Below are 26,636 nucleotides of genomic sequence, written 5' to 3' on the forward strand. Positions count from 1 at the left end.
CCCAAACAATGCCTGATAATTCCTCAAGTAGTCCTGCCAAGGTAGTCTCACTCGACAGAGTTCGGGTGTTAAGCCTTGGCAGGGTCAGTTTCCAGTGGCGGCCTGTCAGGGTCCAGAGATTCTTAGCACGTTCTGCTGCGTTGCAGCTCTGACCACCCCATTGGTTGGGTGCTCCACAGATCCTGGCTAATGACGGCCATTGGTTAATCGATTGAGTCATTTTGGATGAAGTGGCCGAATACTGCACCAGGAAGGTCAATGCCTGTTCTGGCAAGGGAGTATCTTTTGTGGAAGCATTGGGGGTCTTCTTAATTCAGATATGCCTGGATTATTATAGCCCCACTGGCTCTCCGCATTTTTGCCGGTGTCAGGCCCTACTCCAAGCCTGGAAATGTAGTTGACAGGAGGAGGCGAATTCGAGCTTTTCACCTTCAGATAAAAAAAAAAGGCGATTCGAACTTCTGACATGGCAACCTAGCATTCAAGCTAGCTCACTGAGATAACCGTGCAGGTTGTGAGGCTACCCTATGTCGAAGAATTCGAGCCTAGATGATCCTATATTCCTGAAAACACGCTTGAATTATCCGCTATAAGCCGCCAGAACAATCTGGTTCTGAACCGCGAGTAAACCATGGGTACTTTGGAAATAGCCTTTCTATATGCTTGGACAGCGCGTATACGTTGCCTCCTTTAAACTACGGCAAGCACGTCTGCGATGAGTAAGACGTTATTTCCACCCGTCGTGCGGGACGTTTACACTATTATAACAACGAAATGTCTTCGCAAATTACTCACTTTTGTGCAGATAAAGGGCGTTCCATTTTTGAAGTAACAGCTTTTGCTGGGGTATTCGCCAAAAAATGCTTACGCATTAATAGCGTTGGTTGGTTTTGTACCTTAAACCGAACAGGCCGTCTTGATCTGTAATCGTGTCCTCAATCTCCGAGAGTTACTGCCAGAGAATGCCCCACCATGTGTAGCACTGTGGTTCCTTGAGATGTTTTGGTAGCTTTCATGTGGTGGTACCATGTATACAGGGGCACCATTCGTGACTAACCTCTCGTCCAAGCACGGTCTTTGTGAGCATCTCCAAAACCATGTCACGGCTTGCTTCACGAGCGTCGACAATGTCACCGAAACGTGCAGCTTCGTCGAATTTCTGGACAAGGCCTGTCATACTACCGTCGACAATACCAAATAGTTCCTTTACTTTTCCAGGGGTGAAACAGGCGTTGAACACTCTGCGTACTTTCTGCCACTTCTTTCCTGCAATAAGCAGATCGACATTCATTCAGGATACAGAACGTGTGCAGCCGTTGCTTAGCGCTGCATTTCTAATTTGTGCCTAAAATGCGTGATACCAAGGTAACATCATGTACCGAAATATAACAACATCAATATTTCCTGTCGCAGTAAACCAGCAACTGTTGTGATAGGCTGCCCAACTCGAGGTCACGGGTTCAATCCCGGTCATGGTAGCCGCATTTATGAAGACGAAATACGACAACGCTGCTGAACTTAATTTAGAGACACGTAAACAAACTCCATAGTGATCAAACTTAATCCAACGACGCCCACTACGGTATGTCTATGAACAGGTGGTGGGTTTGGCACAGCAGCCTGGAAATAAACATTTGCATTGTCACCTCTGCTTGGTAGCAAGTTTGATGGTTTTTTTGAAAGGTATTTGAATACAGGAAAGTATATGGTAAGTATTAGCACAGAAGGAGGTCCCATAGTTTAAACTGCCGTAGGGACCTCCTGTGCTAAGTACAAGAATAATCAAATACAGACAGGCAGAGGTGTTGCAGATCAGTGAAACAGTGTGAGCAAAGATAAATAACGAGAATATCGCGTAAGGAGTAGCTGGAAGTAAAGGAATAGGGTAGCTATGGTTGCTAAAGGTAACGGAATATCGGACAGGAGCATCGACAGACAAGAACACTTTCTCGTTGTTTTGTCTCCCTTTACATCGCACTTCCATTCTACAGTGTGAGCACGACGTACCAACTAGCGCGATTCACTACGCTTTCATGTTATCCTATGAATGGCCATGTACCGTTCTGCGCACCGCTACGTCGCTGCTTGTGAAGGCTGCCAACGTCGCAAGCGTATTTTAGCGCTGCCTGCAGGCCAGCTAACGACCAATTTACATCCCTGCAGTGCCATTCTTCCGCGTTGGCCTTGCCTTCTAGACCATTTCCCGAAGTCCTTCTCTTAAAATAAATCGGTTGCGGTCGCGACAAATTATGCCACGTGGTTCGCAATCACCAGGGCATTGCCGACAAGCTGTTCCACAGATGTCCCTGGCTTTGTCCTACACGACGTAATTCTACATCATGACGCCCCTGAGCAGCTCCTCACCGATCGCGCGAGGTACTTCCTCTCACGAGTGGTAGATGACCTCCTTCGTGCACGCTTCACAGAACATAAGCTCACCCCCGCTCATCATCCACGGACGAATGGACTGAACAAGCGCCTGAACCGAATGTAAACTGAGATGCTGGCCTTGTATGTTTCGCCGGATCACTGTGACCGAGACAGCACGTTACGATTTGTTACCTTGGCGTACAATTCATCACGGCATGACACCGATTGATATTGCCCGTTTTATTTACTGCTTGGCCTACATCCTGCATCACCATTCGAGGCTCTCCTTCTTTCGGCGCTTCAGTCGCCTACTGAATACGCCAGTGATGTCCTTATACGAGCCCTTGTAGCTCGTCAATTTGCTCATGACCGACTTTGTGCTTTGTAGGATTCCCAAAAGTCCCGTTGCGACAGCCGACACAGAAGTCAGCACTTCGTGCCTGGCTCTCTGGTCTTTCCTACGGTCGCCATGCCGCCACGTTTGCCTATCAGGGAAGCTCCTCCCACGTTACACCAAGCACTACAAGGTTCTGCAACAACTCAGTGCCGTCAATTACGAGGTTATACCCATGAGCCCTGTTTCTTCAACCTTCTCGCTGCCAAATGATGTTGCTCACGTTTCCCGGTTGAAGCCCTATCGCCCTTCTAGCTCCTTACCTTCACAGAAAGCGCAAAAAAGGCGCATCCGCCACTTGACGGCGATCTTATGGAGAGATTGATACACGGATGAACGTGCGGTTTGGCAGAGCGATAAAGACAACGACCAGGTGGCTTGCACGTGAGCGGGATCAGACATCTTCTCTTGCCCCAGCGTTCTTTGCAAATATAATGTAAATATATTGTTCGCCTCCCCTCAACTTCGTGGCAATATATATATATATATATATATATATATATATATATATATATATATATATATATATATATATATATGTACATATATATATTGCCACGAAGTTGAGGGGGAGGCGAACAATATATTTACATTATATTTGCAAAGAACGCTGGGGCAAGAGAAGATGTCTGATCCCGCTCACGTGCAAGCAACCTGGTCGTTGTCTTTATCGCTCTGCCAAACCGCACGTTCAGCCGTGTATCAATCCCTCCATAAGATCGCCGTCAGGTGGCGGATGCGCCTTTCTTGCGCTTTCTGTGAAGGTACGGAACTATATATATATAAATACATACATCTATATATATATATATATATATATATATATATATATATATATGTATGAAGCACCATATATATATATTGTGCTTCAGTAATGGGATTAGTAATTGAACGATAAAGCACACAGTCATCTGCCAAAACATTTATAAGGTCGATAACGTTATCAGCAAGATCATTAATGTAAATTAAAAACATGAGAGGACCTAACACAGAACCTTGAGGTACTGCAGAAGTTGCGGAAACAAGAGGCGAGTCATAATCATTAACTGAGACATATTTATTTATTTATTTATTTATTTATTTATTTAAATACCCTAAAGGCCTGGCAGGCATTACATAGGGGGGGGGGGAGGAGAACAGTAAGCACAAAACAACGCAGTACTACGATGTATACGGAAATCACTGACCATTAACAGCATGTTGAAAAGGAAAACTTAAAATATAAAGACACATAGCAACAATCATCAACAAACATACAATTGTTACATAGAATAGCGTTATATATATACGCATATATAAAATGGGGAAAGGGGAAGGATGAAGGTTACAGCTCAAGGTGGACGTTTCAGGCTGGCTACAAACGCTTCGTAATCAATGACAGATGCAATGGTGCCAGGCAGAAAATTCCATTGATGGATGGCTAGGACGAGCGGCGAATGAAAGAAGAGGTTAGTGCAAGCAAAGATGGGTTCGACTTTGAGTTGGTGGTCAATGCGTGGGAATATGCGATGCGCTGGCGCGAGACGGGACTTAGCAAAGGAAGAGTGGCTGTGATACAATTTCTGGAAAAAAGGACAGTTTGGAAAGCGTTCTAGGTCATTCAAGAAGAGGTAAGTTGAGAGCTTTCTTTATTTCAGTCACACTTGCCGTACACGAGTAGTTCTTCTTTATGAATCGAGCGGCTTTATTTTGAAGAGACTCCAATTTTGTTATTAAGTATGATTGGTACGGGTTCCAAATTAAAGAGGCGTAGTCCAACTGCGAGTGTACCAATGTGGTGTATGCTAAAAACTTAGTGTCTGCATTAGCTAAACGCAGATTGCGTCTGAGAAATCCGGGTGTTTTAGAAGCCTTGTCAATGACCGTATATATGTGAATGTTTCATGAAAGGTCGGATGCTAAATGGATCCCTAACTATTTTATGACAGGTACCGATTCTACAGTCATGCTGTTTAGAGTGTAATGGCAAGGTTCGGAGACAGTTTTTGTGGTAAATGTCACGACTTTTGTTTTCGAGGTACTAATTTCCATTTGCCATTGCGAGCACCAATTGTTAATCTTGTCTAACTTCGATTGTAACTGAAGTGAATGAGAAGGCTCACTTATTTGTCTGCATATCACGCAATCATCTGCAACCAATCTGACCGTAGAACTTGGGTTATTGCTTAAGTCATTAATATAAACTAAGAATAAGATAAGTCCGAGTACAGCCCCTAGTGGTACTCCAGATTTAACGTGGGAGAGGGTTGATGAATGACTATTAGCAAAGACTGATTGGTAGCGATTGACCAATCAATTTTTTATCCAAAAAATAACCTTCGAAACAATGTTCAGATTGTCAAATTTTTTCATTAGACGCTTGTGTGGAACTTTATCGAACGCCTTGGCGAAATCTACAATTATGGCGTCTACTTTAGAGTGAGCATGAACAGCCCAATGAAGGTCAGTAGTTAATTCGAACCGTTGTGTTTTGCCACATCGACCGTGAAGGAAGCTGTGCTGATGCGCAAAAAAGAAGTTATGCTTCGCCAGATAACTTATGATGGCCGATGAGATTATGTGTTGTAGTAATTTGCAGCTGGTGTTGGTTAGCGAAATTGGTCTGTAATTTGATGGCTTAGAGGCATCACCAGATTTGAAAACGGGTATGACACGCGCAATTTTCCAGTTGTTTGGGACACAGCTCCTATCTATAGATTGCTGAAAAATCGCAGCTAAGATGTGGCTTATTACAGGCTTTGCTATATTTAGCAATTTAGGACACATTCCACGGGGCCCGGGTGCCGAGTTAGTAGGGAGACGGTCTATGGCAGAATATACACCTTCTGGCGTGACAGTTATGTCAGGCATAGTTGAGTGCAGCGTTAAGAATTATAGGTCATTTGGTAAGGGGCCCTCATGAGTGAATACTGAGCAGAAAAATTTGTTAAATTTCTCTGCTCCTTCAAGGGAAGTAAAAAGATTACCTTCTTTATTTATGGGTACTGAGGAGTTTCAACTGTAACTTGGATTAACAACCCGCCAAAATTTTTGAGGATTGTTTTTAACATGTGTGAAAGATCACTAATAAAATTTGTCCTTCGCTGATTCAATTTCACTTTTGCACAGTTGCGCATGTGTGCATTTGTTGTTCTAATCGTGTTCAGATGCTGTCAGTTTAGCTTTTGCGTACAACCGTTGCTTTTTGTTTATGCATCGTTTCGCGTGCCTTGTGAATCATGTGCTTTCTGTAGATGTTATAATGGTGACCTTAGGCAGGTGTTTATCTTTCAGCAGAGTTAGCTTGTCACGAATTAGGAACCAGTTCTCATTTGCATCCCGCATATTGAAAGAGTGGAAAATATCCGTACAGAATAATGATAGTTCACTAAGGAGAGCGTCAACGTTTGCTCTGGTATAATCAAATATAACTTTTTCTGTTTTTCTGGTTTATTCCTGACTACAGTAAAATCGCACTGCAATATCATGTGGTCGCTGATGCCATCTAATAGGTGTACAGATGTCTTCTCCGGTTGCGTTGTCAGTGCAAGATCTAAGAGCGAATGACCACGCGTAGGTGTGGAAACTTTGGTGCAGATTGGAAAGTGTTAGCACATTCGGAAAATTCTGGCATTCACGCTTTCTTGTGCCAATGAATATTCGGATAATTGAAGTCGCCGGCCAGTAATGCTGATGCGCGTGGAAATTTGTTTTGAATGTGAGTTAAAGATTCATTCAGGAGTTCAGGGAATTTCTCGGGTGTATCAGGTGGGCGATAACACGCCCCAACGGCACTAGTTGCAGACGGTGACAGACGTAACCCGATCCACAAAATTTCCAGGCACGATCCCGTATCAGCAACAAACGCTTGCACTCTTTTCCTTACGGCGATTATTACCCCACTACCGCGTGATGTAATGCGGTCTTTTCTATATAATGAAAACTGGCAGCTAGGACAACGATAGTTCAGAATTATTAACATCGGGAGATAGCCAAGTCTCTGATCCTAACACCAGGTCAGCTGAGCATGCTTCGACATAAGAACCGAAGTGATCTTGCTTTGGAAGGAGGCTGCAGAAATATTTCACCAAAATTGAGAACGCTGACTTTATCCCTTTATGTTGTAGTCAGTTGTCCTGAGTGGTCTACGTTTATTCACTACGTTTGGAAAGAAAACATTTAATCCAGCCTGATACCTGATCCTTAATATTAAGAGCACCAAGTTTAATTAGTAATAGCTCATGAGAAACAGTGTCAAACGCCGCAGCGAAGTCTAAAAAACGCAATCCACAATAATGTTAGCATCCATAGCGCGAAATAAATCATTAGTGAAAGACAGAAGCTGTGTCTCGCGCGAAACAAAATTTTTGAAGCCATGTTGACAAGAACTGAAGAAGTTGATAGATTCAAGGAAGGTAATAAGATGAGAACTAATAATGTGCTCAAGAAGTTTACAGGGAATGCTGGTTAATGAAATGGGCCGATAGTTAAGTATTGAAGCGTTAATACCTGATTTATGCCATGGAACCACCTTCCCCACCTTCCAATCAGGAGGGATAGAACAATTCTGTAATTACTGTTCAAGGATTCCACGAAGAATCAATGATGAGCAGGTAGATGTACTTTCAAGAACTTCGTTGTAATGCCGTCGATACCTGAACAAGATGAAATCTTCTGTTTTTCAATTAAACGTGTCAAACCAACGGAATCAATTAGTATTGGATCCATGGGTAAAAAGTCAGATGTACAAGGATGAGGGAGAACATTCGGCAAGGTAGAGGAAAAACACGAGTCAATAAATCATTTAACACTTTGCAGCAGTCGCTCTAGTGTATTGGAGTGTTGTGATCGTCGCAAGAGTCTACTGTATCCGGCTTATTCCTGCTGACCGCATTCCAAAATTTCCTGGGATTATCTCTAAGAAGGAGATGGAGCGTGTGTTGGTAGAAATTTTGTTTTGCTTGAGACGAAATTTGTTTATAATCCGTATATGCTCCCAGAAATAATTTGGTGGCACTTGTGATTTCTGGAATGAAACATCAACAACATTGCGCTATAGGTGGTTGCGTAGAAAGGATATTTCTTGTATTTCATGAATACCTTGGGAGCCCAATGGTACATTGGAATAACTCCAGTGATGCATACAATGATACCTTCAAGTGGTCAAATACAGAACTGCGTTGAAATGTCTCGTGTCTCGTCGCAAGCGTAAGAGCTGTTAATCTGAATGCAAAACATGGTCAGGGAAGGACGTCTTGCTGGGCGAGTTCGTCACAATTCATCTTGGGTACTAGGCGCGAAAACACACACGACACAAGGAAGCTCTGTCCCGTCTCCTTCCTTGTGCCGTGTGTGTTTTCGCGCCTAGTACCCAAAATGGTCAGGGAAAAGACGAAAAACGAGAAAGAAGAGGCTACTACACAACTACTACTGTCTGGTGGCAATACTAACCTCGTAATAAAAGCAATCCAGTTACAAGTGGTTCCTCTTGGATAGCATACATTGGCCGGTCCTGGAATACCTTGGTAGCCTTGACGAAGCATTCTTTGATCAGCTCGACATCAGTGACAACCATGAAGGGCTTGTCGCCTAACCATATACCAAACACTTTGCCATATTGTTGAATCCACTGATCCAATACCTGCGGTTGGAAATATCGTCGTTTTTGGTTCACCTCATAAGAGGAACGCATCAGAGGAACGCAGAGAGAGACTATAAAGAGAAGGAAAGACGGGGAAGTTAGCGTGTAAGTAGCGGCTCGCTACTGTGTGCTGGGAAAGTGGTTAAAGGGAATAAAAGGTGACAGAAGAAATAAATAGTGAACCATTCCTACAATGATACCATGCTACGCACTGCTACTTTCAAAATCGGTCGCACATTTCATAAGCCCTTAAAGGGCCCTTCACAAGGCCCCATAGCAAATTTTCGTATATGCTGGAAGTTGTTACGTGTCTTCTACGGAGCGTTCTGCCGCAAAAAAATTTCAAATTGGCTCATTATTAGGCGAGATAGAAATACTTTAGTGCCGCCAACCCATGATTTCTGGAGGGGAGCTCCATTGCATAGCGAGACACTCTCCGCTCGCCCTCTCTAGCCGCCGCAAGCGAAATTTCTTCCCTGCGTTCTACCATACGGGACCTCAAGGATCGCAGGCCGGGCCCATGACGCACGCGTCACTGGCCCCGCCTTCGTTTTATTTTGGGACGCTGCGAACTTCCGCTGACGGCGTCACGCGCGAGCTGTTCTGGTTGTCTGGTTACGCGCAGCACACGATTTTCCTCGCTGTGAACAAGGACACATGACTAGCGTTATAATGCAGTGCTACACGAACACTGAGGCAAAACACGCCAATCGCAGGGCAGGACCACGCGCTTGAACACGGTAGAAAATTGCATAGTCTCTGTACTTGCGAACTTGACTGCATGACCGTGGGACAAAACACATGAAGCGGGATTACATCTCGTTTGGTTCGGTGCGAAGTAAAACAAACAAAAACGCGCACACATCCAGTTTGTGTGTTTTATTATTTCTCTGAGCTTCAATTCGTCAATTCTAGCAACAGATCACACAAATAACAGATATTACCTTGAATAATTCTCGACGTCGTTATAGTCGTTATAGCTGCTACCCTCGCTATTGTTTTATTGGAAGCTGGTTTCATTACAGGTTAGATTTGTCCATCAATGAATAATTTATGCTATTCTTTATTCCTATACAGTCTTCGACTATGGGACCTCCTTCTGCATACTAAGTACTTGTAACTGTTACTCAACTTCTAATAATAAATTTTTTATTCTGATTCTCATTCACGTGTCACTACGAGCGCCATCACACTACAGACACGAGTACGTAGGCGAAGATACACGAGTACGTCACAGACCGGCTTGGAGCGCGGTTACTGCGAGGGAAAGCGTAAAAGGCGTTCGGATTCGAATTTCAGACCTTTCGGCGGCGCGTGGCAATGTAATTCTTCGCAAACACGATCGTTAGCGCGCATTGTATACTCTGCACTTACCAGCTCGAAGTGTCCAGACCTTGTGAAGGGCCCTTAAAGAATTTGTGCAGAGATCTGACGGCCTTGAATACTGAAACCCGTCTGAACCAATGCCATAGTTTCGACAGCGCTGTTTACAACTGTTGCTGAAAGGAGACGATTAAGCACCTCCTCTCTGACTGTTCCCGTAACAATGTGGCAAGTTATAGCGCCCGCGCTCGTAAAACTGGACCATTTACGCGCAATTTGCGACAATGTAGCGTATAAAGAAACTGTGTATTTCAAGATATGAGTCATTCGAAATACTTTGCCTCAAATACCAGTGGAAATCGAGGCATAACTTGGACTATTGAATCAGCAGAATCATTAGGTGAGCTAAAAGAGAACACGTTGCAATACATGCGAATCGCAGGAGTTAAACAAGGAAACTACAACTTCCAGTAAATACTACTGGACTCCTATTTCTTGGCTACTCAATGAAATTATTAAGGTGTAGTTGGTCATTATCGTAAGACTGCAAGTAAAAGACCGAATGAAGACCAGACTTTCCCAAGCAATATTTCCCGAGCATTTCCCGACCTGTGTTTCGACAAAGAGACTAACTTCATCGAGGAAACAACTGCTTTTCTCGGCGGGGTTTAAAGGCCCACTTTAGTTCCTTGCAAGTTCAATTTGCTTGTGTGATAAGTATGGAAAAATTGAACGTATTGATGATGCCTGTCCGAAATGTGGTTTGCAAATGGTATCTGAGATAATAATTTGCCTTTCCAACGTCTCATAAACTGACTTTATCAAGCAACAATATAGTTAACCTAGTACAAATTATAGAATATTTTTCTCCGTTCAAGAGCTACACCTATTAAGAATAAAGACTGCGAATCGTCATGAAGTCCTCAACAAATAGAAGTTATAGCTGCTATCCTCGCTATTGTTTTATTAGAAGCCAGTTTCATTACAAGTTAGATTTGTCCATCAATGAATAATTTATGCTATTCTTTATTCCGTAGCGTTAATCATCGCTAAATGAATTACGCCAACTAATTTGGCATGCGACATTTACGTAAGACGTTACCCTCCCACTATTAACCGGTATTGGTGATATCATGTGACCCCCACCCCACCAGAGGTCATGGTGACAGCGCCCTCACTGTAACTTGCGATTTCCTCGCGCCGAGGTGCCTCAGTTGTGAGAAATTGGGTGCACGCGGTGAGAAAGACTTCTGGACTCTTCATAGCCCATGCAGGACATAAAGGAGCTCACCTGAATACGATTGTTCTTGACTTGTTTCCAGTTTCCCCATAGGAGATCCGGTTTAGGCCCCGGTACACCAAGCCTTTCAAATAGGCCATGACGGTGACGTCGCCGTATCGCCCAAACAAGAATGCCGCACACAGCAATAATAAACGTTGCTTGCAGGAGCATCTCGCGTGTGGCAACCCTTGAACGACTTGATCGGAAGGTGTTGGCTACTTGAGCCTAGAATATATAAAAAAAATTCGGGCAACAATTTTATAACCACACAAACCGTGCGCGATTCAGAATACAGCTGAATATGGGGGCAAAATGCGAAAACGTACATGTACTTAGATTTGGGTGCACGTTAAAGAATTCCAGGTGGTCGTAATTTTCGGAGTCCTCAACTACGGCGTGCGGAGTCCTCAACTACAGCGTGCCTCATAATCAGAAAGTGGTTTTGGCGCGTAAACCACTATAGTTTTTTTACTAGAGCTGAATATCACGAAGTACGTGTTGACATTTACTGTGGTGTCAGCAGTGCGTTATGTACAAGTGCTAATCTACTCTCAATATCTGCGTATACAGACTTTAATAAACATGAGTCCTATGAACATGCACCTTGCCTTTAAGTTCTCGCAGACACCTGGTCTTCCTGCAGATTAGGCCTGAGCCGGTTTCACAACCAGAAGTATCGCCTCGTAAAGCTGAATATAAGTTCAACCTTCATATACAAAAATCAATTCTCTTTTAATTTTTGTGTACATACCAATAATCTTCGTTTCGAAATAGGGCGGCAATCTGGGTCTATTGGCACTGATGTAAAGTGCGATTCTTCCGTATTGATCTCTATCCACCCTTTGTAGCAATTGCTATGACAGGGTGGATGTCGAATTTTCCGTTTCTTCATAAAAAACACCGTCTTCTCTAGATGGAAGCCATCGCGGAGCGCCTACGTCCTCGGCGGTGTCGCCGGCGACTACTGGTGACTTCGAGGTTGCGGTCACGAACGGGCGTTTGTCGGTGACCAGCATTATGGCCTTTCAAGATATTTATCCTTAGTAGCTTCATACGTTTTGCAGTCGAAAATGCTAAGTACTTTCTGCATGTTTGTACGATCCAAACAGCTTGCTTTCTCGCAGCATCATATTAATAAATGTACCTCTTTTGTGATTGCCGTCAAACGCTCATGCCTGTGGAAGGCATCTTTATACAGCTTAGAGGGGACCTTGATGAAATAACAAGTTGTGCCTTTATTTATCCCTAATATGGGATTGGATTCTATGAACGTTTAGGTGAAGGATAAATATGAACTTAATCAATACGCGAGCTGTTTCGACGCGCAACAAACTTAAATTTAGGTGCAATGATGTCCAGTGAAGTCTCGATATTGCGAACATCGATTTAACGAAATTCGTGGTGTCACAAAGTTGCGATTTAACGAAGTTTTCAGCCATCCCAATCTGGTACTTGGAGCCCATATGACTAGTACATGTCTACCGACTACGTCGACCGAGACAAAAGCTATTTCAAGCGTCTTTCTGTATGAAATGCATGAGCGGCAAAACCGCTGTCAAACTGCGCGTGCCGGGACGCAGCCAGCAGGCAACACCGCTGCGCCATTCATGGCGTTGTTAAACAACTCGGAGAAACACCAGCGCTGACGATCTAGTTTGCGCTAGAGGGATGGGCAGAGAGTGAACGCGCTGTAATGTGATCAAGCACGCGGTTCGGTGGGGGAGAGGGCAGGAACGCGCCGCTATGTGCCTTCTCCGCGCGTGCGTCCGTGCGCGGGCCATGCGCCATACCCATCTTGGAGGTAATGTTTCCGCGGCAAGCCGAAATGAATGGCGCCTTCACGCGCGTTTTGTTGTATCCGCGCGACTAGTGTTGGCGGTAACGTAAGCTGAAGTTTCTTAGTCACGGTATTAAGCGCTCGCTCGCGTTGTGACTGCGAGTTCGTGGTCATCGAGTGAGATCTGTCAAGATGAAATAATCTGTCACCGAGTAAGGTTGTGACACCGATAAAACTGCGAACTTACTTCGTGCAGTCTCTTCGCTATCGCCATCAATGCTCCACCCTTCTAACGACTTTTTTTGACTAAGGACCAATATCTTTGTTTTCTTACACTTTTGTTTTTTTGTGGGCGCCGGCTGCGTGTTTTAAGCGCGGTCAGCTATGGCGTCCTCGATTTACAACGCCGCGTGACGTAAGACCCGCAAATCTCGGACACCGTGAGCAACGTCGATGCATTGCTCTCAGTGCGATGTGCACCGCACACACTGGCGCTCATAACCGCTTTATTATTGTCGAACGTTTTTGCATATTTGTTTATAAATGCTTACTAAGTAGATATTATCCACACGGAGTGCTCTGAGAATTTGTGAAGTTGTTTTTAATGCGAAACCTCTAAAACCTCCAATAAACAATATTCCCGATTTAACGAAGTTTTTCGCTGGAAGTACCACATCATTATATCGAGGTTCGACTGTAGTTTCTAGAGCAGGTGTCGTCACAGCTAGATTGGTTATGCCCTGAAGCACAATTCTCCGATGATAACTTGGGCAAAGGGGTTCTGCAACTTCAGGCAGGAGATGTGGACGAACGTTGACAGAAGTGTTGCCATCTGCCTCACCGACCGTTCGCGCCTCATGGCTAAAGCTGATGTAGTAAGCGTTACGTAGTACTTGCAAGTGATACAGTCTACGTACTTAGAAGGAAACCTAATACAGTTGGATTTTGGAAGAAAGCCACCAGCCTGTATTGTTCTTGCGGACGCAGAATCAGGAAGGGCGAATCAAGGAGAGATAAGTGACATAGAAGACAGGTAGGTTAACGAAGGTTGCGCCAGCTTGGCTACCGTACACATAAGAAAATGGAAAGAAAGATAAGAAAGAAAAATACTTGTGCTCGAACCATCAGATGGAGATTCATTCACGTATACGCCACAAGCGCTCCTCTAAATCAAGAAATGCATAGGCACATTGCCGGACTTCTACGTACTTAATGTCTGCGGCCCAAGTCTGTCTGTCGGCCGAAGTTAATGTCTGCGGCTCAGCCGCGTCGAGGGGCCTGTCCTGCAAGTGGCTATATCTAGTATGCAGAGCTTACTGTTGCGAGTGGTAGGCTGGACAGTGTCACGGAGTTTGCTGTATAGCTGAATTATGTCCGCATGAGGGGCATGCGGTGATTTTGGCCATTCCAATGAGGAATACATAAGCTTTCCCGAATGCGACGCCGAAGCCCAGGTGGCACACCAAAGTTCTTTCACTATGGGAGGACCTAGGTGGCAGGCGAAGTTGCAGAACCTGGTCCAGTGAGGCCGAGCAATCAATGGCGCGCGTAAATAGATCGTGATACTAGCGCACCACATCTCTTGCAAGGATTTCATTGCAGTTTGCAACGCCACGATAGTCGCGGAAACAATGTATTATAGGGCGTGTGCGGGCCAATCTTGATAGCAGTTTGCGCTATGTGTCATTGTAAGAGTTTTAGAGGTTGACCGGCCTAGCCTGAGGGTGCGTCTTTGGATAATAGGTGTTCAGTTAGGTTCCATTAAACAGACTACTTTTGTCAGGATTCTCAAATTCTCTTAAGTAGGCTTAGGTTCAGCATGGACTATCGGTAAGTACCTACGTTGGAAGTTGAAACGCAGAATGCTTAAACCTGGAGTGCAGGATTTGAACACAAAAAAAAACACAAATACTTCCCACAAAAGCCCTGAGAACATTCCCAGCACGTTTTCAGCAAAAATTAAGAATACACAATAAGTTGCAAAAAAGAATACTAGTGCAAAACACGCGCCGGACAGTTCAATAGGGCAATTTCAAGAGTGTCGACAAATTGGAAAGATTGAAGCACCGTGTGCCATCATTGCCAGAAAATAGGAAATCTCAGGCCTGAGTCCACAGAAAGGGAGTAAGCTGTGCGCAAGAGTATCTAAGGCGTGGATTAAGGTGAACGTTCTGACGCAAGTACTTTTTGGTATTTGTGATTATTTTCTTATATTTGTGTCTTGCAAACAAGAGTTCTTTTTTGCATCTCGTCAAGTGCAATTTTACGCACTTGAAGTGTGAGCCGTTTTCTATGTAGCAAGGGACGAAGGTCTATCGAATTCCACAGGCAAATGCAACCCACGTGAGGGGAAAGGGGTCTCGCTGAAAGAAGTGTGAGGTGGTGACGTTGCGAGTTCGCGAAAGGCCGTGAAGGCTTGCAGGACAATGATCGTTCGGGGAGGCCGCGCATGTCGCTGACTGACGCCATTTCCTGCATGGACGCAATTGTGAAAGGGGATCGTCGTATGCACCTCAAGGACAATTTCACTGAGCTTGGAATTTCATATGGAAGTGCTTACGACATCGTTCACCGTTTCTCGGGGCACCGGAAGATTTCATGTCGCTGGGTGCTGAACCAGTTGGATGACAAGATGAAAGACCAGCGAATGATTACGCCAGCGAAATACGTCTCAAATTTAGTGCTGCGATCGAGTAATTGTCTGAGCCGGGGGGGGGGGGGGGGGGACTATGTGGAAAGATAGCGTATGGTAAGTAGAATATCACTTATATTCGTAATTACCTGTATGGACCTTGTTTTGGCTAATAAAATAATGTAGGTGACCCCAATCTTTGACCTAGGTTTCTCTTGATGGCACTCGCACCTTGGCGTTGGTGTTCTTTGTCTTAACCTAAGGTAGACGCAACGCACGAACCAAACTATGGGAAGCAACCGTGCGAACGTCTTCCCCTGGCACTTCTTGCGGGCGAGAAGCGAGGAGGAAGCTGAGCGTGGGAATTATGGCGGGGCCTAGCCCCCTATTCAGTGGTGCACGAAGCGCACCTTACGCGCCTTCTCATGTGCTGACGTCACAACATGTAACGAGCGCGCGCGCGCACCTATTGCGAGCAAGCGAGCGACCGAGCAGGTGCGCGCCGGGAGAGGAGAAGCGAGATAGAGGGAGATCGTCATATCCGATTTTACACTCAGATTTTCAGTCTATACTAGGCAACTGTTTCCCATTACTTAGCCGGTGAAATAACATGCCACCTTCTTGTGCGCGACGCCATTAGCGACATCATTACTATCGCTTTCTATTTCTGGGTTTTTGGGCCAGAGTCGTGCTCACGTGGCGTGTCTCTAAAGTCTAGGATTCTGTGCTTTCGTGTGCGGCAATCAGTGATTTCTAATTAATTTGAATTATTCCAGGCACTTCAGCAACTCAACTTGCATCTAAACGAATGCTCTGATATGATATCTATAATGAAACCCACGAATTTTGTGCTGTACTATGTTTATTCAATTTTTTTCTGATATATATTGAATTTGGTCCCCCGTCGTCTCAGAAGGGGCACCGGAAATGTTGTGCAAGAAAGAAGAGCGTCATTCGATGTTCGTGCCACTAAAAATAGGGGCAAAGACTTCGTGATCTGCCCTCGTATGTGCTAGTTGCAGTCGAAGCGTGCCGAATACTGTCCCGATATCCCCGCCGGCCTGTTGTTATCTAAACTTTTCCGGTGTATCTACTCTATCGAAAAATGAAGGTTTCATCACATTGCTGTAAATTATGGGTTTTTACGGGCCAAAACCACTTTCTGATTATGTGGCACGCCGTAGTGGGGGACTCCGGAAATTTCGACCACCAGGGGTTCTTTAACGTACACCTAAATCTAAGTACACATGTGTTTTCGCATTTAGCCCCCATCGGAATGCGGCCACCGTGGCCGGGATTCGATCCCGCGACCTCCTGCTTAGCAGCTCAACACCATAGCCACAAAGCAACCATGGCGGGCATATTGCTGTCAATGCGTTTCTTCGAAGAATAGTGGGAAGACATTTCTTTTATCATATTGTAAGCGTACAACTAAGTACATCCAGTATAACACTTTACTTGAACAATAGACGACTTGATGTAGCCAAAAAAAGAAAAGAAAGATTAGGATCAGATGCAACTTACCCGCATAGACGAGTACTGCTACTGTCGCATACTGCGCTTCTTCCGCTGTTTACTCCTAATAATATCGCCACGACTATCTAAAGTGATGACGTGTTGCTCAGTAATACGTTACAGACACGGGCTGTGTTTAGCCTGCACAGAGAAAAATATTCGCCATGTTCTACGATCTACGCCTTTGTGAGCTACCACAGAGGCCCCAGTGATACAGCTGCATTCTTGCTCGCGAAATAAGAGGATCGATCAGGGAATCCAGCTGCATCAAGTTCGTACAAAACAAATGTTATGGCGGAGCACAGACCTATTGCGTTTCTCATTACTTGGTGAAGCTATACGTCGCATGCCGTGCTTTGTGATTGACAAGGCGTCGCACTTTTTTCTTCCTCCATAAATCTAGAGTATTATGACTGAAATTTATATCGTACGCCTTCCTGTAGTGCACTTGGTTGTGCTATGGCAGGTGCATGTGCTCGAAAATACACGGCGTAGCACAGGCGTTTCAGTATCGCTGAGTACAAAAATAACATGTATCTGCGACTTACGCGCAAGGAATGCAACGTTTCAAACGTGGCCCGTATTAATATGCCTGCCACCCACCCGAGATATCATTGTCCCTTTGGTAATCGCGAGGCTTTTATCTGAGGTCACCCAATGTACGAAAGCTATGATCAGTATGTAGGAAAGCCCGCACATAAATTACCTAAAGCGATCTGTAGCTAACACGTAGAATACATACTGCTTCTCTGAGTACACCCGTCTTCACTAGTCGTCATCACTATGGGCGTCGGCACCAGAGTGATGGTTCGTATGGATGCTTCGGTATGCTAGCCAAAATGCTGTTTTATAAATGGAATGAGCACCAAGTGACACGCATGTTTCTTTCGCAGCCTACCGGTTCACCTCCTGAGACAACCGTGGATGAAATTCTAAATGAGTCAGCAAAAATAGAAAAAAGAAATAGTGCACTACAAATTCACGGGTTTCATTATATACATCTGATCATAAGTTTATTTATAAGTTTAGTTACTGAAGTATTTGAAATGATTAGAGTTAGTTAGGTGGCCGGGCACTAAATTCAAAAACAAATAAATAAATGGTCGAAAAATAGTGCAGTACATATCCATAGGCCTTGTGAATAAAACCACGACAGACACAGGGCGCACGGAGACGACAACACAGTCCCTCCGTCCTGTGCTTGTAGCGGTTTTATCCACAATGTCTCACCATCTGGCCCAGAACTCTAGCTTCCTCAAGTATTGATGGGTTACTTTATAGATACGACATCAGAGCATAAGTTTATTTACAAGTTTACTTACTGGAATGTGTGAAATAATTAGAATTCAATAGAAAGCACTACCTCCTGAGGCAATCGAAGACAAAATTTAAAATAAACCAGAAAAGAAATTGAAAAAAATATTATAGTACACAATTCATGAGATTCATTATAGATACAACATCAGAGCGTCAGTTTAGTTACTGAAGTGTCTGGAATAGTTAGAAACAATTAGAAATTACTACCCCCTCATACGACCGAGGGTGAAATTCAATATGGACGAGAAAAGAAGGAAAAAAATATTATAGTACGAAATTCATAGATTTCAATCCCGAAGCCCACAAATCATTAAACCCATCATTCAATCACTGATTGCCGCACACCAATGCATGGAATCGTAGACTTTATGAACTCGGAGTCACTGCCTTGCTCCTCCGAGTTCGGTTCGTGCGTTGCGTTCGCCTAAGGTTAACCTGAAGAAAGCTAACGCTGAAGTCCGTGTGCCATTAAGAGACACCTAAGTGAAAGATTGCGATCGCCTACCTGTTTTTGTAATTCCAATGTGGTTCAGAGCAAGCTTTATGATCTTAAATGAATTCTCCATGAGATCTGATGATAATTGCAGCCAGCAACGCACACTAATTAAAAACTTCATTCACAGCATATGCCAATTGGAGAATTCATTTGGGAGCATAAAACTTCGCCAGATCCATTTTGGCGTTTAATTAATTGTCACATAGCCCGTGAACCAGGCGCCAAGGGCGGGCCAAATTCCGAAACCAACTTATCAGCCTCCGAAAATAACCTCACGAAAGCACGGACAAATAATAAGAGGCCTCCTGGTGTCCCAGCAAACTGCGGTTGTGGCCCATAGACTGAGCCAGAGCCGAGAGTTGTCAAAACTCAACAAACCATGTTCTTCCAATCAGGCCGTCACATACAGACATGCACACTTCGGCTAGGTATGTACAGTCGCGGACAGAATATTATGGACCATGAAATCTAAGAAAAAGTTGAATATCTCCGCAACCTCACAACGCAATCTGGTATTTGCATTTTGGACCTCGACTAGAATATGCTAACAACGTTGTCGTGGGCAGTTTTACTGGTTACTGCTACAGGCTGCTCGGGAATTGAACGTTTTCGGAGATCCCGTGGTCCATTTTATTCTGTCCGCGACTGTACGTGCACTTCAGATGGGTGTTAGTAAAACTGAAGAAAATAATAAACAACAAGCACTAACAGTTCAACACGCACACCACAAAATGAATAGGAGTATAAAGCGTGCACTCATGTTCACCTGTGCTGGTCTTGACCCAGAAGTCCCCGACGTAACTTGAGGCAAATCTCGAAGAGGGGGCTTCTTGAGGAAATCCAGACGCCCGAGGACCTCGTCAGCTCGATGGGAAATCTCCTTCTGCTGACGGTCGGTCCACACATGACACCTCTTCGCCGGCGCGGTCTATATCTGCTCCTCAGATTCAGGCACGGCGCTTTGATAGCCTCCCCCGTCCTGCCGTTTCTCGAATTTCTGACGGAGTCGTGCTCACGCAGCACGCACAAAGCGCGGCAATCTTCTAGACACTTCGTGCATTTTCGTTTGCGGTCACAGATGTATTTGAGGAAGGTGGCGACTCATCCATTGCCGCACGCTCGGTCTGTCGTCCTCCCCTTTCCCTATGCTCACCGTGTTTGGGATATGACATGGTGTTTCGGCCGCGCGCCCTCTCTTTCCTCTCTCTTCTTCGAGTATAATGTAGAAGTTTCTAGTTGTAGTTGATGACGTCAGCTGCCTGTGACGTTTGCGCTCTGTCTCTCTGTCGAAGCTGTCGCGAGATTTAGGTGGCTGGTTTGGGTGATACGCGTCGCGAGCTTAGATTATGCGCGCTATTGTGACAATAACACATCTTGCCTAGCATACCGAAGCATCCGTACGGACCGCCATTCCGATGCCGACGCCATGGTGGGGCCCATAGGGAGGCTTCGGTATGCTAGACATGATGCTGTATTAATGCAATGCCAAAGTGTTTCCGACTAATCGTGGTCTTAAATGAATTCTCATCGAGAACATTAGATAATTACAGCCGCCAAAGCACACTAATAAATCACTTCACTCACAGCGTATGGTATTTATGCTAAATAGTTTGAGGAGAACATTGCAATTCCATTTTAAGGATCACAATTTGAAAGTGACGCAATTTCAAGGGCGCCGGCACCTGTGCTGCTGACGGACAGCGCAGAGAAGCTTGCCCGATGTCGTCACACACCATGCACGATGTGCTTGAGATTTGAAGAGTGCCTCAAACCTTGGCGCGCCGTGTCTTTGTGCGGACTGAAAGTGACTCGCCAAACTTCACTGTATAAGCCTGAAGTCATTACCACCTTAAATACAGCAGCAATAATACAGACGCTTGAGGTGCATTGATACCATCGTCACCGCCGCCGGCGTTATTGTGCTCACCCTCTGATGGGGAACTCGCAAATGATGACAGTGACTCCTGATAGGGAAAGTACGCTTCATTGCAAAACCAACGAATCGAAGTGGGCACACCGTCAACGCTTCGCTCAATCGCTTCACTGGGTAAGTAAGTGCTGCGTTCAGCCTTCTGCTGCCGGAATGAGAGTAGGCACAATATAATAATACTGTCGCTCCTGCTGAGTTGCTGCGTTCATGCTATGGCCTGAGCAGTACATCCCAAGATAGAATTATGTAATATTTCACTGAACACTGACGAATGCCGATGGTTTGCCATCGGTCCCGTCTCATGCAGTGTCGATAATCGATGGACGCTATGGGCGCGTCCCCATTGAAACGGGGCGGAGGGTAGCGCCAACAAGCTTTTGTCTTTATCTTCCTGATGTCCTAGCCACGTTATTTTTTTAAAGAGAAGCTTTATTTGCCTCTTCGTGGCCATGGCTGTTCATGTTCTTTATTTCTCATATTCTCTGACAGCGGGCATCAGAGTGCTCTCGCAGGTTAGTGCCTGGCTTCCTGTTTAGTCCACGATAGATTGAAGATCCAGTGTCGAAAATACAGCATTTAAAATATTAACTGCAGTTGGCCTTTTTAAAAACTAGCAATAAATTACATAGGAAACGCGCATTGCAAAGTGTCAAGCATGACAATGTGAATAAGATAGGGAACCCTCTGTTTAAGTCACCAAGATGCGACGGGGGCGTCGTTCCCCTATGTGCACTTTTACCATATAAGATGCTACCTTTCGATACATTGCATATATGGCCAGAGTCTTTCTATTTACCTAAAAAGCTAGTTTCTTGTCCGACAAGATGCCACTTAGCACTTTTAGTCAATAACTAGACATTAAAAGCTTAGTTTGCATCGAATCTACGCATCTTGCCCAGCACACGCACTGGATCTCCAGTGCAGCGTGGACTAAGCAGGAAGCCAGACACTAACCTCCTCCTATGCGCGCTGTCAGAGAATATACGAAATGAAGAACATGAATTGTGCCACCGGGTTTGCAGATTTACTTATTGTTCAACCTTTACAAACGCCACGAGCGGTTTGCGGTTTGCCAAGATAAGCAAACCGCAACGTATTTTCTGGACGCGCGGGAGAGCGCAGCCGCCAGCGAAACGTGGCGAAACGGACATGTCAAGTAAGCGCACCCTCCCCGCCGGTCAGGCACATGTGAAAGACAAGACAAGCTGTGAAATCGAGCTACGCTCCAGCTATCGTAGGCCACCGCAAACTGGCCGAGATAAGAGAACACAAGACTTCGCGGCGCTGGCGTCAGTCTATGCCTATCCGGGACACACTGCGTAACATTCGTGTTAAGCGTGCTAACGGCTGTACATATTGGAACACGAAGGCAACAGTGCAAAAATGAAGCTAAGGTTAGGGCAACTCCCTGCTTAACTGTGTACTGTGTTTGCAGTTTCTTTCACAACCGGAAAACTGGAAGTCATTGAACTGTAGTTTCGGTATGTAAGGTCAATTGCTTTCATTTCATTCCAGTTCACATGGTATATGTGCCTAAGAAACAAGTACGAAAACGTGTGAAACCGTTAGCCACCAGGATGCCCTGAAGTCGATGCTGAGAAACCAGAAGTGAACGCAAGAAAGGCAAGCGAAAGTTGTGGCACGTGCTCACAATCTGTATTTCGAAGACAGTTAATCAGCTGCAAGTTTCCATGCACATTTCATTGATTAGATAAACTGACTCTCGTTCTTTGTTATGTGAATTAGTTGAAACATTTAGTGGCTTCTCTTGATGTAAACGTTAATATTAGTTACATTTTATTTTTAACAAATAAAGACATGCAATCAAGCTATAGCGACTATATCTGCAATGCTGTCATCAGAGATTTTGCAGGTGATTAAGGAGCAAAATATCACATCGCATCGCCATCTTGAACGTAGAGTTAAACATTAGTTAAAGATGTAGTGGTAGATGCATTTCTAGACTAGTAATACAGCATTCGTACTGTAATGTGTATTGATATACACGATAAGATGTAGTGAAAGGTGGCTGGCTATGTTATTCTGACACTTTAGTTGTTTTAACCCTTTACTGGTGTGTTCTGCATACAGCATACCAAAAAATATTTCTTTTGCTTGCTGATTTTTGGCATTGAGTAAGAAGTTTCTGGTTAAATGTCTTGAGCCAACACTGAATGACTGGCAGCAACCGTCATTTGCTGGTTTAGAGCAAGAACTCAGGATGGGAAAAAAGTTAGACATGGGACTCGCTTTCTATTGAAAGCACGGTCAGAGGAGACAGACTGCATGGTGCGAGATCTACTGCTGTAGTGACCTCAGACGCACAATGCGAAGAACTGCACACCTATAGTATACATATGCAAAGAACTCTCTGTACAAATTCCAAACTCAGCCATATGGGGCTAGGGGAGAAGCCCACTTCCAGTTTTATTCCCCCATATTCCTAAAGGAGTTTCTACAAAATATTCTTTCTTTTCCTTGATTATGCTTATTCTCGATGTCGTTTCCACATCTAGGTATAAAATAATTTGTTTTGCATTTATATGTGCGGTCAAAAAACGGGTAAAGAAATAAAGTGCTTTCAATTAATGTGAATGTATAACTTCAGCGACTCTTGTCACAGTTTGTTGATTGAGGCGACGAAACAGGAACTAGGTAGCATGAAAATCACTCAGCAGTACCAAGAAGGAAGCTTCAGCATTTATACAGTAATGTAGAGCACACTTCATCTACGCTGTGCTGGTGGTGTCCTTTTTATGATGTGGTCATGATCCCGCTACGGGGAAACAATTCTGATTTGCAAGTGCTTTATTACTTTAATACTTTAACTGCTTTTTGCAAAACGAAAGTGCATGTAGAGTATTACATAAGCATCATGTGTTATGAGGCAGTCGCTAGACGTGATATGTCACGGCGCTGAGTTGCCGGCGGCTATTATAATTCGCTCTTTTGTGTGGAGTTGTTAACTTGACAGAACATAGTGGGCATTATTCGATCAATAAAGAATACTACATAATTCTGGCCCTTGTTTGGAACTTTGTGTCAACCCTGTGATGCGCCCAAGGCGCTTTTGATGTTACTGATATGGAGTGAGTCCCTGCAAAGCCGCAGGGCAGTTCTGTCAATGATGCTGTTATTCACACTTACGCAGATTGTTTAGTAGGCAGTAGCTCAGTGCTCATCATCATCATCATCATCATCAGCCTGGTTACGCCCACTGCAGGGCAAAGGCCTCTCCCATATTTCTCCAACAACCCCGGTCTTGTACTAATTGTGGCCATGCCGTCCCTGCAAACTTCTTAATCTCATCCGCCCACCTAACTTTCTGCCGCCCCCTGCTACGCTTCCCTTCCCTTGGGATCCAGTCTGTAACCCTTAATGACCATCGGTTATCTTCCCTCCTCATTACATGTCCTGCCCATGCCCATTTCTTTTTCTTGATTTCAACTAAGATGTCATTACCTCGCGTTTGTTCCCTCACCCAATTTGCTCTTTTCTTATCCCTTAACGTTGCACCTATCATTCTTCTTTCCATAGCTCGTTGTGTCGTCCTTAATTTGAGTAGTACCCTTTTCGTAAGCCTCCAGGTTTCTGCCCCGTAAGTGAGTACTGGTAAGACACAACTATTATATACTTTTCTCTTGAGGGATAATGGCAACCTGCTGTTCATCATTTGGGAATGCCTGCCAAACGCACCCCAGCCCATTCTTATTCTTCTGATTATTTCCGTCTCATGATCCGGATCCGCCGTCAATACCTGTCCTAAGTAGATGTATTCCCTTACGACTTCCAGTCGTAAGGGAATAATCCCATTTAATCACAGCTTGCATTTCATTCATGTGTAATAGAAACATTCTGCACATTTAATGTGAAAATGTGACATTGGAGGCATTATGCTGAAAGTTCATAGCAGTGAGCCCCATTAATAGGAATGAGTATCTCAAATTACTTACAGCAATGTGAAGCCACGTACATTCTCTCCTTAACTACTGCAGTTTAGTTTGGGCCACCATGACCAGGACTAGCATAAGGTTCTCGTATTTGCAAAAGAAAATTGTTCGAATAATTGCCAATGTTGATAATACAACTACGTCCAAGTATGCTTTTGAAGCACATAACATTGTCCGCGTTAATTGTTTGTATGTCTTTAAGTTATTACAAAAAAATTATTTCGCGATGGCATCCACTGCCGATTTGATTCTACTCTGGCATCTTTGAACAAGCGTCGTGCTAACATATACACAAGTATCCTCAATACATGGAATATACCATATTTTCGCGCTAATTAAAACTACAAATGTTGTATTACGACTTGCCCCATGTTCTAAACACGTGTAAACATACAATACGATATACCAAAGCAGAGCTGGGGAAATACTTTGTTGAAATGTGATTTTATGTCTTCGGCTTGTAATATTCGTCGGACAATCTCGCTGCTGCCACCATTTGTTATCGGACGATCTACGGGCTGTAGGCTGATCTCACTGCTGCCATACAAATGTAAGATTTGGCAGTCGTAGCTGTAGGAAGGAGCTTGAGCCTTCGTCGGGAGTTAGGAGAGTAGGATTTATTTACATGTTTAGATCGACATCTAGTGACTCGATTTAGATCGACAGTCTAGCGTGACTCCCAAATGGAGCCCGCAAGACGAGCATACAGCAAACAGTTTGCGAGCACATAGCTCACCAGTACATTTCGATCACGACAACGAGCACACTCTAGCAGCCGACAATCGCTGCTTATAAGCACTCCGCTCGACGTCATAGTTCGGCGTCATTGTAGATGACCCGCCCTATTGTAGGAGGCGGGCTCTTGACTTGGAGGAGGAGGAGGCGGGCTCTCTCACACACACACACACACACACACACACACACACACACACACACACACAGGTGCAATAGTCCGGAGCCGACGTCAGAGGGGCTTCGTAGAAATGACAGCCGACGCGGGTAGCACCACCGGGTAGCACATTGTCTTGCCTCTTGGTCGGCGCGTGGGAAGAAGCCTTCGTCGGCGTTCCCACGGCAACTCCCCCACTCATAGCAGAACAGGGCGGCGTTGTCATGTTGCGCACAAAGCCTGCTTCGTCGAACTCGGAGCCATCCCGGGTGGCGTGGTCGGGTAGCACATTGTCTGGTGTGTCGAAAAGCGCATAGGGAGTTTCCACCAATTACCGCCCTTCGAGAACTCCTCTGAGCTGACCCCTCGCCACGTGGCTGCCAGTTATCCGCACTTCTCTGAAGTGCCACCGTCCCGGTTGGATCGGAACACGTGCAGCGGGCTGAAATAGCTGCAGGCCGATCCTAACAGCTTGTAGATGTCGCATGTTTGCTTGGTTATTACTATTATTATTTCTGAACATATTTATGACTATTCCAGCATTTCGAATTTCGATCTTATTGTTCAAATTATGAACAAAGATTATTGGACTCTGTGTGTATAAATGATGAATGTTTCTCTTTATTGAATGCGACTATTCAATGTGTGTCTGTTGAAGGTTTCCTGTACCACTCGTGTGCAACTGCTTGTAGGGGTTATCTGGACACAGTCAAGCTGTGCAGGCAGGTTTTTGCCAGAAAACCCTCTGGATGAACCTGGAAAATAAACTCATACTTATATATTTATACTTATTTAAATGTGTTCTGCTTACTGTCTATCCACATGTGGGGGCTTACGATATACACTGATGGCAAGGTGATTCGTGGTTAATTCCAAGAGAACATCAATGGATGCAGTATAGCTATTCTCAGGCTCTTCTCTTCCTCTTCTGCTGTAAGCTGGATGCTCTGCTTATAATAATTAAGTGGTCCTTGTGATGACTATATTTGCTCTTGCTAAAGGTTACGGCGATGTGTGCATGTCATTATTGAATAAAATTTCGTCAATTTTAACACTTGTGCTGCTCTTTTAGATTTTATTCGGAGCAGGCGGAATTTGACCTAAACATGGAGGCAGTGCCAAAGTCTTTTTGACAAATTGA

The 26,636-nt window shown here is 44.6% G+C and overlaps 1 protein-coding gene across 1 annotated transcript in view; it reads left to right on the forward strand.

The window, feature by feature from the left end:
* The first annotated feature begins 1,350 nt into the window (after positions 1-1,350).
* LOC139049265 (uncharacterized) overlaps positions 1,351-26,636 on the forward strand; it is a 258,184-nt gene continuing 232,898 nt past the window's right edge. The window contains exons 1-2 of the mRNA XM_070524636.1: positions 1,351-1,365; positions 4,299-4,374. Of these exons, the coding sequence (XP_070380737.1) occupies positions 1,351-1,365; positions 4,299-4,374 (91 nt within the window). The remainder of the gene's footprint in view (positions 1,366-4,298; positions 4,375-26,636) is intronic.

The sequence above is a fragment of the Dermacentor albipictus genome, chromosome 8, assembly GCF_038994185.2.
Source record: "Dermacentor albipictus isolate Rhodes 1998 colony chromosome 8, USDA_Dalb.pri_finalv2, whole genome shotgun sequence".
Lineage (NCBI taxonomy): Eukaryota > Metazoa > Arthropoda > Arachnida > Ixodida > Ixodidae > Dermacentor > Dermacentor albipictus.